Source organism: Bubalus kerabau, chromosome 1 (genome assembly GCF_029407905.1).
Source record: "Bubalus kerabau isolate K-KA32 ecotype Philippines breed swamp buffalo chromosome 1, PCC_UOA_SB_1v2, whole genome shotgun sequence".
Classification (NCBI taxonomy): domain Eukaryota; kingdom Metazoa; phylum Chordata; class Mammalia; order Artiodactyla; family Bovidae; genus Bubalus; species Bubalus kerabau.
Window position 1 is genome coordinate 206,475,697 of NC_073624.1, and position 18,145 is coordinate 206,493,841.

Sequence of the window (18,145 nt, forward strand, 5' to 3'; positions counted from 1 at the left end):
TCCTAAAGGAAATCAGTCCTGAATATTCACTGGAAGGACAGATGCTGAAGCTGAAGCTCCAATACTTTGGCCACCTGATGCAAAGAACTGACTCATTTGAAAAGACCCTGATGCTGGGAAAGATTGAAGGTGGTAGGAGAAGGGGACGACAGAGGATGAGATGGTTGGATGGCATTACCAACTTGATGGACATGAGTTTTAGTAAACTCCGGGAGTTGGTGATGGACAGGGAGGCCTGGCGTGCTGCAGTCCATGGGGTCACAAAGAGTCGGACATGACTGAGCGACTGAACTGAACTGAACTGAACATTTACCAAAACTATGATATGGTCAACTGTATTCCTAGTGAAGACTGTCCTTAGAGCCAAGAAACAAAACCTGGGGAGCTTGATGAACAGGGTATTTTAATGGCCTGAAATATCCTTCTCACCACAGGCAACTCCCTCAACAATGGAAGAAGATTATTCAGACTTTCCTGAGTTAAATTCCCTCTCCTCATGCACTGACAATTATAGTTCTTGTCTCAGAAATCTCTCTGAGCTTCAGCAGAACAAAGCCACTTCATCAGCTTCAAAGGAGCACATACTTCTTTAAATATGTTGATAAACTGAAGAAGTTAGAAGCTACAGACTAAGATAAATATTGACTTTATCAGTGACTTTCCATATTTTAGCCATGATTCATTTTGTGTACACAGAAGATAACTCTCAGAAGTATCTTCTTCATTTCCAAGTTTGTAAGGGGTGCTTCAGTCTAGCCTCCAAGAACTTTAAAGATTCCAGCGTTCAGACTGCAACTATTGTTCATTCTAGTTTACCAAGAGTATGTTATAGCTTATTAAGTGGTTGTATAATATGTAAAACATTGTATTTGATCTGTACAACATAACCCCTTCTAAGAAGGTATATACTTTTCCCCCACAAAATTATAAAACTGAGTTTCTTAGTAAGCGGTAAAGCCCAGAAAAACACTCTTTTTTCCTTTTTTTTTTTTTTACTACTTTATATATTATGAGAAAATAAATGAAGCATCCCAAAATTTCCTTGAAATAAAGATATCTGTGGTCATTTGTAAACAATGACAGTTAGCTTTTATAATCAAAGTTTTAAAAGCTAGACAGGTACTAGTTAACTTACTGTTTTCATTTAATTAGCAGTGATGACATGAAGATTTTATAACCTGGGTATGCTCATTAGGACTTTTTCTAAATTAATGAAATTTCATCACAGATCTACCCAAAGCTTTGTACAAACCGTTATCTATTACCCACACTTACTTGGAGGTAGAGGGAAACTTAATCAGTAATTTAAAATACAGACTAACCCACGGTTTGTTTCTATTAGTGAGGGAAAATAGAGTAATCTCAATCAGCCCTTGTGTAGCTATAAATCCATTACTTCAGTGGGAGGAGTCATTGACTCACATACAAGACATAACCAAAAACTTAAACATAAATTTCATTCAAACAGAAACTGGGTGGGTTTTTTTCTTTGCACATCATTTAGTTTCTGAATTAAAATAAATACATCATTTAATCTATCTTAGAAAACACAGAAAGTATTCTATACCAAAAAAAAAATGGTTTTAAAAGTAAAATAGCAGTATTTGGTGAAAGTACTCTCTAGTTCAAGAATGTAATGTCACAAAATAAACCCAACCATAAACTACAAATTATTCACAAAATAATTAAGACCTTCTCCTCACATTGGTTCAAGAGTTTTTTGTTTAGAGTGTGTGTGTGTATTTATTATAAGATGCTTTCAAGAAGACAAAAACAACATTTAAAAAATAAAACTTAGGAAGATACTTTAAGAAGATCTAAGCAGACCACTAGATAAGATGTTCTAACAGATATGTTCTATCTTTTGACATTAAAAGCATTTGTATATATCTTAATTGCTGTATTATTTCAAAATTTCTCACTGACGTAAATAATTATTTCCCTTTAACTGATTCTTTAAGTAAAAAGATTCCTCTTTTCTTATCTGAACCTCTGAAGAAGTAGTAAGGAGTCCCAACGGTGGCAGAGATTTCTAGGAATTAAGGGAGGAATATAAACTGGCCAGAGTAGAACATGACTGAGTGACTAAGCAGGAAACGCAGGTTTGATCTCTGGGTAGGGAAGAGCCCCTGGAGTAGGAACTGGCAATCCACTCCAGTATTCCTGCCTGGAAAATCCCATGGACAGAGGAGCCTGGCAGGCTACAGTCCATGGGGTCTTAAAGAGTTGGATACAATTTAGCAATTCAGCAACAACATGAACAGGCCAAATTACCATCAGTTGCCTGGCCCCCTCACTCCAACATTTGCTCAATTTTTGTCACACACGCACACACACACACACACGGAAGGGGCGCGAAGCGGGGGAAGATGAATGACTATTGGAGACAAGGTGCTGCATCTAAAATAGATGCTCCAAATTAGATCCTACACGGTGTCCTCCATGTGATAATTAAACACTGATCAGGACACGCACTAGTATCTCTTCCCAAAGACGTATGCTTCTTAAATCTCAGACAGATTTGATGAGAGCGTACAAACTGTCCTTTCAGATACCAAGGTGCACATTTTTGCTGCTCATTATACTGCTGTGATATCCATACTTTAAAGTCTTTAACCAAAATTAGTTCTAAATTAACCAACTTAAATTATGGAGAATGATGAATATACATAATCCATCCAGCTGGGCTTGGGCATGGTTACTCTCCACCTCCAACAAATACATTCTTTCTTAGAGCAAAGAAATTTACCAAAAAAGCTACTAGGTTAGATCACAGCCTATGCTGCTGCTGCTGCTAAGTTGCTTCAGTCGTGTCCAACTCTGTGCGACCCCATAGACAGCAGCCCACCAGGCTCCCCCGTCCCTGGGATTCTCCAGGCAAGAACACTGGGGTGGGTTGCCATATAGAGACAATGGCTACCAAAGCTCAATTGAATTGTAAACATACCTACTACAGGTATGTATTGCTATTGCTAAGTCGCTTCAGTCATGTCCGACTCTGTGCGACCCCATAGATGGCAGCCCACCAGGCTTCCCCATCCCTGGGATTCTCTAGGCAAGAACACTGGAGTGTGTTGCCATTTCCTTCTCCAATGCATGAAAGTGAAAAGTGAAAGTGAAGTCGCTCAGTCATGTTCGACCCTCAGCGACCCCATGGACTGCAGCCTTCCAGGCTCCTCCATCCATGGGATTTTTCAGGCAAGAGTACTAGAGTGGGGTGCCATTGCCTTCTCCAATATGTATGTAAGATACATATATATCTTACATACAAGATACAGTTGACACTATATATACATATTTATATCTATATGTATGTCACTAAATGAGAGCTACTTTGCATATGTTTGGTCCAGGTAAATTATTTTACACAGAAATTTCCGGGTGTTTAAAGCAATTTGAAAATGTTCTCTAAAATAATCAAGAAACACAATTGCTCATAAACCTGAAAAAGGGTATCTAGGTCATCTATTTCAACTGTCTACACCAAGGAACATTTCCTTTGACTGATTTTATCCAACTGCCATGGCATCAACTGTTGTCACTGCAACTCAGTGCAAACAGGGACTTCAGCGGTTAGATATACTCTGCGTCAGAATTATAAGGTCATTAATGTGACCCTGGGGAAATCATACTTTTTTTTTTATCAGACTCTGAATTTATAAAATAAGGATTAAAATGTTCCATAGAAGACAAAGAGAAAATAAAATAGTTAAAATGCACTGGGTCCTCATAAAGTTGTCTTTGTCATAATAATAGCAACAAAAATGAAAGACAATGATATTAGCTATCTTAGCATTTGGTTCTGATTATCACTTTCTAACCATGACTAACTATGCTAGTCACTTAACCATCTTTCAGCTTTCTCTCATCTATTAATCTTAATAAAGTATTAACATTCATAGTACATACATAGTTAGAAACATCAATGGTAATAATATGTGAAACTACTTTAAAACAAAAAAAAAAAGGTTCGATGCATGATACAGGATGCTCGGGGCTGGTGCACTGGCATGACCCATGACCCAGAGGGATGGTATGGGGAGAGAGGGGGGAGGGGGGTTCAGGATGGGGAACACGTGTGCACCCATGGCCGATTCATGTTGATGTATGGCAAAACCCATACAATATTGTAAAGTAATTAGCCTCCAATTAAAATAAATAAATGTGTATTAAAAAAAAAAGAATCACAGATATAGGAAACAAACTTCTGGTTACCAAAGGGGAGAGGGAAGGGGAGGGACAAATTAGGAGTATGGGATTAACAGATACAAACTACTATATATAAAATAGATGAACAACAAAGATATACAGCATAGCATGGGGAATTGATTATACCCAATATCTTATAATAACCTGTAATGGAATATAATCTGCAAAAATACTGAATCACAGTGCAAAAAAATAAATAAATAAAACAAAAAAGAATACATATGTGAATTACTATAAGTTATTGTTATAAGTATAATAATGAGATTGGAAATTTTTGTAATACTTTCCTAAAATGTATAATATAAATGGGGCTTCCCAGGTGGCACTGGTGGTAAAGATTACACCTGCCAAGGCAGGAGATGTAAGAGACGTGGGTTTGATCCCTGCGTCGGGCAGATCCCCTGGAGTAGGAAATGCCACCCCACTTCAGTATTCTTGCCTGGAAAGCTCCTTGGGCAGAGGAGCCCGGCAGGCTACAGTCCATGGGGTCACAAAGAGTTGGACGCGACTGAGAGACTGAGCACAGCAATATAAACGATGGGTTCTTCACCACAGTGTTTTGACCACTGCCTGATTCACTTCACTACAACAATAAAATTTTAAATCTTCCAACTTTTCTCAAAATTGGATTTTTCTTTATGACTCAAACATTTATTAACTCCACTATTCAACATTTTAAAATCAATACATATGTATTAAACTCCAAATATGTACAAGGTACCATCACATACCCATTTACTAAGAGGCTCATCAAACTGTGGAATGCCAAGGCTTTTTCCTTTCTTCATTTTTTTCCTCTTGGATTTACATTCAATTTAAGTGGTAACTTTACTTGAGATTCCCTCTACCCCCAACCACTTAAGAAAGAAGAAACTAAAAAAAAAAAAAAAGAAAGAAGAAACTAAATTTATTCAGCTCCTATTATTCACTTGGCACTACATTTACATTTATATTATCTCATACAATCCTCACAACAACCATAGGAAACAGGTATTCACATCCCATTTTAGAAATAAAAAAAGATAACAACCATAGCAGAGAAAAAATTTAAACCAGGTTTGCTGAATGCAAAGCCTACGATCTTCCTACTAAGTTAGCACTTTCCGGATTTTCAGATTTCATAAACCAGAACAACACACACACATACACATACACACACACCACCGGTGGTCCTCATGTGGCTAGCAACATTTTACTTTCTAAGAATTTATATGTATTTTAAGTCCTACTATCTACCATCAGCATTACTGTATAAAAGAGAAGGATATTAACATTTAACAAAAAGGAAAAGAAAGACAATCTCAAAATAAGATGCAAGCCTTCTGAAGAAAGAACAGTTGACAATCTTACAGATATTTTCACCACACAATGGACCCTCCGACTGGCAAGTGAGAACAAATGCACTAAAGGAAGCTGCTTCCCATGGGAGTGAAGCAGAACCTTAAACAGTGCCCTACTCACTTTCCTGAACTTCAGCACAAAGTGAAAAGAACACGTTTCCTTGACTAAAGCCATGGGCTTTCACAAGGTTCTTATGCTCCAAGACCCTGAGGACAAAGACAATTTCAGAGGCTTAAAAGTAAGTTAAAGAAGCTTCTGATATCAAGAGATCAACATCTGCAGTATTATTATGTATTTTCACAGAGAGCAGTCCTTCTTACAGGTTTTTTCCTTCAAACAAAATCTTTATATCTGAAGCAATTGAAAGAGTGGTTAAAGAATACAGATCTATTACCTCACACTTACTAAGAGACTCATTCATCTTCAGGCACTTTCCTGTCTTTCCAGCCTTATCTACCACACTTAATTAAAGAGTGCAAGGACCTTGTCTTTCTCATGTTTTGAGGCAGGATCTGATATTAGGATGCTAAGTTACCATTTGAGGGTCAGTATACAATGAATTGACTAGCTCAAGGCCAGAAAAAGTATGAAATATAAATAAGTGAATTTAAACTAAATTTTCATAATAAATTTACATTTTAAAAAAATTCATAGTTTGTCCTTCAACAGTGACCAACAGGAAAAATCAAAATAAATCTGAGACACATATAACCTAAGTACTATAATCTCTTTCATACTCTCTTTTTTAGTTTTTTTTTTTTTAATTGGAGGCTAATTACTTTACAATATTGTAGTGGTTTTTGCCATACATTCACATGAATCAGCCATGAGTGTACATGTGTTCCCCATTCTGGCCCTCCCACCCACCTCCTTCCCCATCCCATCCCTCAGGGTCATCCCAGTGCACCAGCCCTGAACACCCTGCCCCATCTCTTCCATACTCTATTTCTAATTCATGTACTCACTAGGCAGAGGATAGGATCAAGAGTCTACGGTGGGAAGCAGAACAGACAGAGGAAGATAACTTGCTATTTGCTGTCCAGTGGCACGTGGAACTGACTTATATAATTCATTACCATTTAAGAGCAAAGTTGGACCATAAAGAAAGCTGAGCGCCAAAGAATTGATGCTTTTGAACTGTGGTGTTGGAGAAGACTCTTGAGAGTCCCTTGCAAAACAAGGAGATCAAACCAGCCAATTCTAAAGGAAATCAGTCCTGAGTATTCAGTGGAAGGACTGATGCTGAAGTTGAAGCTCCAATATGTTGGCTACCTGATATGAAGAACTGACTCACTGGAAAAGACCCTGATGCTGGGAAAGGTTGAAGACAGGAGGAGAAGGGGACAACAGAGGATGAGATGGTTGGATGACGTCACCGATTGGAAGGACATGAATTTGAGTAAGCTCCAAGAGTTGGTGATGGCCAAGGAAGCCTAGTGTGATGCAGTCCATGGGGTCGCAAAGAGTTGGACCCTACTGAGCGACTGAACTGAACTGAATCTATCAGACATCACATTAGGTACTTTACAGCCTCCAATCCCTGCTCCATCATTATTCTATCCTGAATTGTCCTAAAAGTCTTAAGAAAGGAGCATACTCACTAGACACCTGAAAATTCTAAATGATCACTTGGCAATAAAGTTCAAAGTTTTATGAAATAATTCTTTTAGGCCAACAATATTAGGCAAATCCTCTCTTTCAGGGATTAAAGAGCATCCTGACTGCTTTACTACATTTTATATGTGCAATTGGGTTACGCATCTACATTTCTCAAAGCAATCTACATTTCTGCCTACAGTAGGCATCTACATTTCTCAAATTTTATACATATATATAATATCCTGATTTTGTCAGTGATTCCCTTTAAGGTCATAATACAATGTTATTGAAATAATATACTCATACAGAAAATGAAATGCCTTCTAACTGGTTGGGTTTTTAGTTTAAGCTACACGGGAGGTAAATCTTTGTGGGCAACAGATATAGGTTTTCATCTTACTGAAATTTAGTCACTGGATATAGTCTTCCCCAACTCAGACTATCTGTTTCTTTTTTCACTCACATTTTAAGGCCTAATTCAAATATATACTCCACAGCAGACACGTCCCTATGAATCTATATAAAATCAGTACCACACATGGTATATCAGACTGCACTATGAATAAACCTCCCTAATTCAACACTTATTTGTAAGTTTCTAGTAGGGGCACCCCACTCCAGTACTCTTGCCTGGAAAATCCCATGGACGGAGGAGCCTGGTAGGCTGCAGTCCATGGGGTCGCGAAGAGTCGGACACGACTGAGCGACTTCATTTTCACTTTTCACTTTCTTGCATTGGAGAAGGAAATGGCAACCCACTCCAGTGTTCTTGCCTGGAGAATCCCAGGGATGGGGGAGCCTGGTGGGCTGCCGTCTCTGGGGTCGCACAGAGTCGGACACGACTGAAGCGACTTAGCAGCAGTACCAGCAGCAGCAGTATGTCAGGCACCATTTTAGGTGTTTAACATATTTTCCAATTAAGTGTATTGTTTCCAAGCCTTTATCTATTATATCCAAAAGAAAAATTTGAGTCTATCCAAAAGAGAAACTTGAATATACATTTCTATCCACTCAGCACCTATCACAGGGCTTGGTACATAATGCTTTTTGAACAAACATTCATACTTTATTAAGAATATAGATTTTAGGAATACTAGTCATTAAAAAAAAAAAGAATGAAATACTACCATTTGCAGCAGTCTGGATAGACCTAGAGAATATTATGCTCAGTAAAAGAAGCTGCAAAGAGTTGGACATGACGAGGAGGCTGAACAACAACAACAAAAATGAGTCAGACAGAGAAAAACAAACACTGTATAATATCACTTATACATGGAATCTAAAAAATAATACAAATGAATGTATATGCAAAACACAAACTGACTCACAGATACAGAAAACAAACTTGTGGTTACCAAAGGGGAGGGAAAAGTGACGAGGGACAAATTAGGGGTTTGGGATTAACTAATACAAACTACTTTATGTAAAACAGATAAGCAACAAGGATATACTGTATACACAGGGAATTATACCCATTGTCTTCTGATAACCTAAAATGGAGTATAGTCTGCAAAAATATTGAATGACTATGTTATACAACTGAAACTAATATTGTAAATCAACTATACTTCAGTTAAAAAAAAAAAAAAGACTACACATTTTGTTCACAGAAATATATAATTGTATTCATCTAAAATATAAAGACTATAATTTGAACAGAATCTTCAACTTTTATTATTTTAAAGCAAAATTTGGTTCTTGATTTTCTTCAAAAAATGAAATTTATATAAATATTTGCTTAGCTTCAACATGTTTTCTATATGTCATATCCTCATTTCTGACCTTTTTCCCATTTTATATAGAAAATCAATTGCTGAAATAATTTTGTCTCTAAATCAGAGATCCTGCTCAGTTTCCTCATTTATAGAATGGAGATAATATCTATTTCACAGAGTTAATGGGAAGAGTAAATCAGATGAAATATTTTAAGCAAGGGCACATAGTAAACATTCAGGAAATAGGCAGCTGTTGTTGCTATGATATAGATTTGTCCCTAACTCAGCAATGATTACAGTCTTACTTTAAACCAGTGGTACTCAAACAGATGTGTCTAACAAAGAACACAAAAAATACTTGTACAACTTATAAAAATACAACCTATATCCCATACCTCATTCTGAGATTTGTTGTTTGTAGAAGAAGAGAGGAAGTAAGGTATAGGCACACAGAGTTAGAAAACGACCCTTCAATGACTTTGAAAACACTATTTTAAATATTAAATTTATTAAACCTTTCATATGAGTCCATCCGCAACTCCATTTATTAATAATCAAAATGTTTGATTTGTTAACATGCAAAATTTGAATTTTCTATTTACCATTAGACATATTTTGTTCAATAAAATAGCTGTTTATACAACAAGCTCTCTTAATAGTAACTGCTTAATTAAAATAACTGTATTGCTTTTAAATCCACACATAAGATTAACTGAAGGTCTACTGTGTGGCTGACATTGTTTTAGGCATGTCCCTGCTCTCATGGAGTTTACTTTCTAAGACAGGGGAACAGAAAATAAAAGTAGTAATAAATAGTTATGTTAGGAGATGACAGTAATGTAAAGAAAAATAGAGTGAGTTAAGGGGGATAAAGAGTGATAGGAGAGATGCTGCAATTATTTGTAAAGTGTTTGGGGAAGGTTTCTCTCTAGAAAGATATCTACTGCTGCTGCTAAGTCACTTGAGTCGTGTCCGACTCTGTGCGACCCCAGAGACGGCAGCCCACCAGACTCCTCCATTCCTGGGATTCTCCAGACAAGAACACTGGAGTGGGTTGCCATTTCCTTCTCCAATGCATGAAAGTGAAAAGTGAAAGTGAAGTTGCTCAGTCGTGTCTGACTCTCAGCGACCCCATGGACTGCAGCCCACCAGGCTCCTCCTTCCATGGGATTTTCCAGGCAAGAGTACTGAAGTGGGGTGCCATTGCCTTCTTCAAGAAAAATATCTAAGTAGAGACCTAAGAGAGGGGAAATAGCAATCCATGTAGCTAACAAAGGAAGAAGCATTCTAAAAGAGGAAATAGAAAGTGCAAAGGCCATGAAGTGTACCAGGAAAAACAAGGCAACTTCTGTGCATAGAGCAGAAGGAAGAGACAGGAAAGGTATCAGATGAAGTTAATTAAACAGGCAGCATGGGGTCATGAGGGCTTTCCCTGTGGCTCAGCAGCAACGTGGGAGACCCGGGTTCAATCCCTGGGTCAAAAAGATCCCTAGGAGGAAGGCATGGCAACCCACTCCAGTATTCTTGCCTGGAGAATCCCCATGGACAGAAGAGCCTGTCCTCTGTGGGCTACAGTCCATAGGGTTGCAAAGAGTTGGACACAACTGAGGCGAGTTAGCACGCATGGGGTTATATCTGATAGGATCTTATAGGCTATGCTAAGGCCTTTGGGTCTTTGAGTTAAGAGAAGCCCTTAGAGTATACTAAGCAGAGATATAACATAATCTGAATTACGTTTAAAAATTCTGACTGCCACATGAAAAATAAACTACACAGAACAAAGGTAGAAGTGAGGAAGCTAGAGGCACAAAAGACAGACTCATGTCAAACGTAAATGATTAGCCGCAGGAGAAATAAAATTTCCTGGACTTAATTAATGAACATAGTGACCTAGACCCTCTATTCCCAGAGACAAGATTGCAAAAGACGTTAGCACCTATTACATGTCAAACACAACAAAACTGTTTGCCAACAAATCAGTCAGGCCTCAGGGGATAAAAAAAAAATCACTGCTTGCAAGGCAAATGATACCTCACTTACAAAAGGTCTTTCCGTAATGTACATTAACCCTTAAAACTTTAGATGTGCACCCCCAATTCTCCCAGATTCATCAAAGTCAAAACTCCAAAGACATAGGAATACAAACATTCTACTTCCAGGAATGGGAGACTCAGACTAACCCTCCCACTAAGGATTAACTAAGAAAATTTATCAAAAGATAATTAAAAGCAAAAATTTTAAAACATTTCCTTGAAGGCACTGGAGGGCTAACAGCGAAGTAATGATTTACAGTCGAGGATCCAGGAGCAGCCTAGAAATAAACTCAGCCTTTGGAGGCACTTCTCCCCTCCCCTTTAAAACAAGTAGATACTCAAATGGCCAATAAAAGGGGGAAAAAAGGAAAACCATCTTATTAGAAATTCAAGTAAAGAAATATTAAGACCACAATAAAATACCACTGGACAATCACCAAAATAGCTAAAAGTAACAAAGATGCATTACTAAGTTCTGATGACCATGTAGAATACAACTTTTACACACTGTTAATATGAGTATAAACTACAACTACTTTAAAATTAAACATGTATATGCTTTGGAAGATTGCAAAGATGACTCCAATTCTCCACCCTTTACTACAGACATTATTGCTAAAATGTGACTCTACAGCATCTCCCATCAACAATTAGAATCTATTTCCCTACTCCTTAGATTTGGCCTGTAGGTGTGACTGACTTTGGCCAATAGAGTATGTTGAGAATAACAGTGTGCTGGTTCAGCCCCAAGGTTTCAAGAGGCCTTGTGCCGGTTCACGCTCCCTGTGAATCAAGCGAACAAGCCTTGTGCCGGTTCATGCTCCCTGTGAATCAAGCGAACAAGCCTTGTGCCGGTTCACGCTCCCTGTGAATCAAGCGAACAAGCCCAGGCTAACCTGCCAAATGGTGGAAGACGTGAAGCACGGTCACCTGAGTCAGCACGGTGACTAAAGCCATCGTAAACTAGCCTGCTGCCAGCAAACTGCTGACACATGAGCAAGCCCAGCTTCAAACTACCTTGCCGACACATAGACCCATGAACAGTAATAAGTGGGTACCGTTTTAAACCACTGTTTTGGAGTGGTTCCTTCTGCAGCAATAGCTAACTGATGGTACCAGAAAGAGGTACAGCAATAATTTTAAACATAAAGTATATAATACTGTTTTTGAAATCAATCAGTGGCCTAAGGCTTAAAAAATGGTGAGCAAACTCTTAGCAAAAGCTGAAAAAGGTTAAGAAAATTTTCACAAAAGCTGAAAAAGGTTAAGAAAATTTTCGCTGGAGGCTGAAAAAAATGGAAACTTATGCTATGTAGTAACAAAATAAATGGCAAAAACTGTGTTGCCTATAGTACTCCGAAGATGAAGAAGTTACTTAATAAACATTTAGATTTGTCTCAGATCTCCAGGCAAGTGTTAAAAGTCAGGTGGTTGTTCCCAGCTGTGTATGATAAGGTAACAGGGCAAAAAAGAGATGAGCTAAAGAAAAATTGATCAACTCACAAGCAAAATTTAGAAGGAATAAAGAGGGGCCAGGATTTGTTGGGTTGAAAAATAACAACTGCTTCTTACCTCCAGTCTCTCAGCTGGCAAAACATTCTCCAAACGTATAGTCTGGAACTGCAGGCCAAATCAAAATGTAAAAACCCCTTGTAAATGTCTCTAAGAGAATAATGAAGGGGCCTATAAGACCCTCTCAGCTAAATAAAAAGCTTTCTATAGTCTTAAAGGAGTTGTCTCACAGTCTGACAAACCCAAAACATGTCTAGAGAAAGAAATGTTGTCTCAAAACAATTTTAAGTGTGACTTTGGCATATATCATAACACTCAGCAATTCCACTCCCAGGCAGATACCAACAGAAACAGACGCTCCTATGCAACAAAAGGCATGTATCAGAATGTTCATAGCAGCAGTACTCATAATAGCTAAAAACTGGCAACAACCCAAATGCCTATCAACAATGTAATGAATATAAAATTTTTTAATTGTAATGAATAAATAAAATGTGATCTATTCATATAATAATATGCTATACAGCAATGAAAATGAACAAACTGTATACATAGCAATAAGAATAAATATCAAAAACATAATTTTGAAGCAAGCCAACACAAGAAAATAATGTAATACCTTTTAAATAATGTCAAAAATAAAACAGTCAATAAAAACAAACAATATTATAGAAGGTACACTACGTAAGAGGGAAAAAGAAGAGGAAACTATATAGGACAGGCCAAGAAAACTTCAGGAAAGCTGGCAATAAGTTATATCTGGAATGGAGCTGGATGGTAGTTACACAGATGTCAGCTTTGTGATTAACTGTAAATTTGCATTTTATGCGCTTTTCTGTACATACATAATTCAGCATGCATAAAAGACGTGCATCAGAGAGGCCACAGGATAGACTGCGACAGCCAAAGAACTAGGAATGTGTCCAGGTCCGAGAGCACGTTAGACAGAACTATTCTGTTTAAATGACATGCTCTGCAGAGATTTTATTTAATTCATGTAATCAAAGCAACACTGATTCATTCTGTCAGCCTGTTTAAGACTGAAGGTGCAAAGAGGATTCCCTGTGTTTGCTTAACGATTCAGTAAAATCTAGCAGGCACTATAATATGAGATGAACTGTCACTGTCTCTCATCAGGAGCACCATTCACTTTCAGTAATAGTTTTTTTTAAGATGTGTGTTCAACAGTGATTCAAAAACTCCTGCTAAATATTATTCCTCCATCATTTATCTACTTTTTCTTCAGAAGTTCCTTGTGAAATCTTACTGTGATGAGAAACATTTGAGCAGAATTGCCTCCTAGGCCCACTAGAGCTGAAAGCAAAAGTCCTAGACTTTTTTGGCCAGGGAAAGCCCAGAAACGAGAGAAGCCACAAGAGATTGAGAGAACCTTCCCTCAAGGTTTCAGTAGGTACCACAGCCGACAATCAGCCTGACTTTGGTGAGAAGAGATATGTGTAATACAAAATAATAATAAGCTACACTTAGAACCTTCTCTTAAAGAAAAAGGCACCATTGTGAAAAAAAAAAAGCTGAAAAATCATACATCAGAACTTGTATTTGTTCAGTTCATATTCTACAGTTTTTGAAATCTGTAACACAAAGTATAAAAGAGGTACAGATTGACTCAGTTAAGAGAATACTTTTCTTTAAAAATCTAAACTCATTAAACAAGAAAAAATCAGCTTGAGCTCAGTTCAGTTCAGTCACTCAGTCGTGTCCGACTCTTTGTCACCCCATGGATTGCATGGATTGCACCCTATGGATGGATAGGGAGGATTGCCAGGCCTCCCTATCCATCACCAACTCCCAGAGCTGCTCAAACTCAAGTCCATCAAGTCAGTGATGCCATCCAACCATCTATCTCATCCTCTGTCGTCCCCTTCTCTTCCTGCCTTCAATCTTTCCAGCTTGAGGGTCTTTTCCAATGAGCCAGTTCTTCGCATCAGGTGGCCAAAGTATTGGAACTTCAGCATCAGTCCTTCCAATGAATATTCAGGATTGATTTCCTTTAAGATTGACTGGTTTGATCTCCCTGCAGTCCAAGGGACTCTCAAGAGTCTTCTCCAACACCACAGTTCAAAAGTATCAATTCTTCAGTGCTCAGCTTTCTTTATGGTTCAACTCTCACATCTATACATGATTACTGGAAAAACCATAGCTTTGACTAATTTCAGCTTGAATTACCAGATAATAACTTTAATTAAATTTAATTTTTAATTTTTTAATTAAAGAATGTACCAGTTAGCTGATGTCAGTATTGGATATACTATAAGACTATTATAAATAAAACTTTAGATTTCCCTATAAATCTTTAATTGTGAAATGGGCTACAGGGTTGGTAGCATTATATTTTGAAAGACCATTACAAATCAAATAAAATGCAATTTTAAAATGCAAGCTAAAATGCTGAGCTCTGTGGTAGATTTAATTCTCCAAATATAACACAGTATCTTTTACCCAACAAGTCCCTTTTTCAATATGACCTCAACGCTTCACCCGTACAGAAGTGTGGTCAGTTCCCCTCCCCGCTGAACCTGGCAGACCTTGTGATTGCTTCAACCAGTAGAGAACAACAGAAATTATGCTTATGTGACTTCTGTGTCAAGGTCATAAAAATGTCACGCACTTCTACCTTCAGATGCTTGCTCTTGAATTGAGGTGGAGACTGAGTTAAAGCCTTAAGGGCACTGAGTACAGTGTTAGTGGGAACCTCAAAGGCCAAGAAGGCTTCCTTCGTGGCCAGGGATAAAACATCCACCTGCCAACTCAGGAGACCCAGGTTCGATGCCTGGGTCAGGAAGATTCCCTGGAGAAGAAAATGGCAGCCCACTCCAGTGTTCTTGCCTGGAGAACCCCATGGACACAAGAGACTGGCAGGCTACAGTCCACGGGGTTGCAAGAGAGTCAGACACGATTGAGCGACTAAACAACAACAACAACAGAAAAGGCCCAGAAGGGGTTGTTGGTGAGGATTTAAAAGTCCTAAAATGTGATTGGAAGCTGCAAGAAAGAGGTTCCTTGTTTTGTTTTGGAGAGAAGTTTAGAAATACTGTTGTTCGAAAGTGGGAAATGTTCCTAATTAACTCAATGACTAAAAGTGCCACTGGGCTTCTCGTTGCATATAACACATGAGAGGAAAGAGATGAACTAAAGAATGAACTTTTAGAGCTTCCCTGGTGGTCTAGTGGTTAAGACTCTGTCTGCCAATGCAGGGGACATGGGTTCGATCCCTGGTCTGGGAAGATCCCACATGCTTAGGAGCAAATAAGCCTGCGTGCTGCAACTGTTGTAAGCCCATGTGCCTAGAGCCTGTGCTCCACAACGAGAGAAGCCACTGCAATGAGAAGCCCACACACCACAACTAGAGGGTGGCCCCGGCTCGCCACAACTAGAGCAAGCCCTTGCACAGCAATGAAGACCCAGCACAGCCAAAAATAAATAAAATAAATCTTTAAAAAAAAAAAAGAATGAACTATTAGCTCCAAAAGAGTGAGGACTTGGGTTAAACAATAAAGCTATGCCAAGTTACAAGCGCCTCCAGGTGACAAAACTATTCTCAAATAATGAAATTGCTTTCAGGTAAAGATCAAATCCAGAGTAGGGCTGTATGCTATGTTAAGACTTCTGAAACAGCTAAGACAGAGCCTCATAGAAATGTTCAGACTGACAAAAGACCTTATAAAGTATATTTGTTTTTCTTTTTTGCTATATAACTAATTACCACAAACTGAGCGGCTTAAAACAAGATGCAGTTACTAGTTCATAGTTCTACAGGTCGGTAGTTGAGACAGGCTTGGCTGGCCTCTCACTGGGTATAATCAGGTGTCAGGCAGGTAGGGCCTTTACCGGGAGGCTCCAAGAAAGAATGTGCTTCCACGCTCATTCAGGTTGATGGTGGAACCTAGCTCTTGTAGCTAATGGTCTGTGTTCCCTGTTTCCTTGCCGTCAACCAGAAAACACTCTCTTCTCCTAGGGGCTGCCCTCATTCTTTCTCACCAGTGTCTCCATCCTCAAACCAGCAACACACAGAGTCCTTCATACACCTCAGATCTTTCTGATTTCTCTTTGGCTACCAGCCAGAGGAGGTTTTCTGCTTTTAAAGTGAACAGCTGATTGGGCCAGGCCCACCCAGAAAAAATCTCCATAGCTTAAATCAACTGACTTGGGACTTTAAATTTCTGTAGAAGACAATTATTTGTTTTAACAAACATATTAGTATAGTGAAAGGCCTATAACATATTTAATAAAAATGTATGATAATAAAAGCAAAAGGCTAGGGGTTGAGGGAAATGGGTGTATTGCGAAGTTCTTATCAGTTCCCGGAACTTGAGGCTAAAAGAAAAATGTGTCCCCTATTCTCACGTTTTAGTGTATATTTTAAGGGTTAGTATTTCTGCAGAACATTATTGACAAATTGAAATTTACATTTTAAGTTTAAATATTTTCTTTATACCAACCACAGAACATTACAATTTTACTCTCCTGGTTTTATGGAAGCAAATTCACCAATAATATTTTTAAAATCTACTTCTTAGCTTATGTTATTTTCAATTGAGGGAAATGCCATGTTAAACAATTTCTCTTGACTAAGTGACAATCATAAGTAATTTTAAATTAATTGCAGTTTACTAAAACTTCTTTCACAGAACACTACTGTGACTGGTATTGGCTCTCAAGGTCACTAACGTAACCGGGTAAAACCGCACAAGCAAATTTCAAACCAATTTTAGAAGAGCCAAACGTCATGCTGACTTCACATGATAATTACTGACACTGCATGCTGCTAAAACTATTTCAGATGAAATTCTTACGGGACTTAATCTAAATTTTTTAGAAGCAAGTCAGTGGCTGTTTTTTGTAAATAAAAGTAGTCACAGAAAATAACTTTTCTCTGGTTAAAAATACAAAACTGGAAGATACTTTCACTTAATTTTTTATATCTTCATTATAGATGTAACATTAGGCTGACCATAACCTTCTAATTTCTATTTTATACACACTTTCCCATAATAATTTATACTCTTACCTGGTGATCTGTACATTTTGAACTTTTTTATTTTAAAATTGAACAGGTAAAGTCACAAGTCTTAGGAAAGTTCTCCATTCATCAAACATTCAAAGTTATATTCTCCCACTTAAAAGCAAAGGCGCAGGCTTTCTATTAAGTATGCAGCTTTATTTTTAGTCAGAGTTTTACTGTACAGCTTTATTAACCTTTTTTACTTGGTTCAAACTGCTAGCGAAAGGTCACCAGCACCAAAGAACAAAATTCAGTAAGGTCTTCTAATAGACCTAATCTTCCCTTAAACATTTTCTCCCTAAATTTATCCAAAAGATAAAAAGAATATTAAAAAAAAAAAAAGGATAAGAAGGAATTATTTTCTTTATGCTTTCTACTTTCACAACTAGTTCCACTTTTGGCAAAACTTAACAATAAAAAGGCCTTATAAACAGCTTATAAAGGCCTTATAAAGAGCTAGGCATTTTGATTCTCCTGCCCTAAACTGGAAAGATCTCTTTAAGAAATGAAGATATCAATGTGCTATACTGTAATAGATGCTTTTACACTTCCTACCATATTTAAGGGGTTCCCAGGTGGTGCAGCAGAGAAGGCAATGGCACCCCACTCCAGTACTCTTGCCTGGAAGATCCCATGGATGGAGGAGCCTGGTAGGCTGCAGTCCATGGGGTCTCGAAGAGTCGGACACGACTGAGCGACTTCACTTTCACTTT

General features: G+C 38.0%; 1 protein-coding gene across 3 annotated transcripts in view; it reads right to left on the reverse strand.

The window, feature by feature from the left end:
- The window catches only part of COMMD10 (COMM domain containing 10), a 191,499-nt gene that overhangs the window by 118,623 nt on the left and 54,731 nt on the right, over window positions 1–18,145 (reverse strand). The window contains exon 6 of one of the 3 annotated variants that reach the window (XM_055550809.1): window positions 4,450–5,082. The exons of the other annotated variants lie outside the window; for them this stretch is intronic. Within the exon in view, the coding sequence (XP_055406784.1) occupies window positions 5,068–5,082 (15 nt within the window). The 3' untranslated portion in view covers window positions 4,450–5,067. Of the gene's footprint in view, window positions 1–4,449; window positions 5,083–18,145 lie in introns of those variants that run through there. 3 annotated transcript variants of the gene reach the window in all.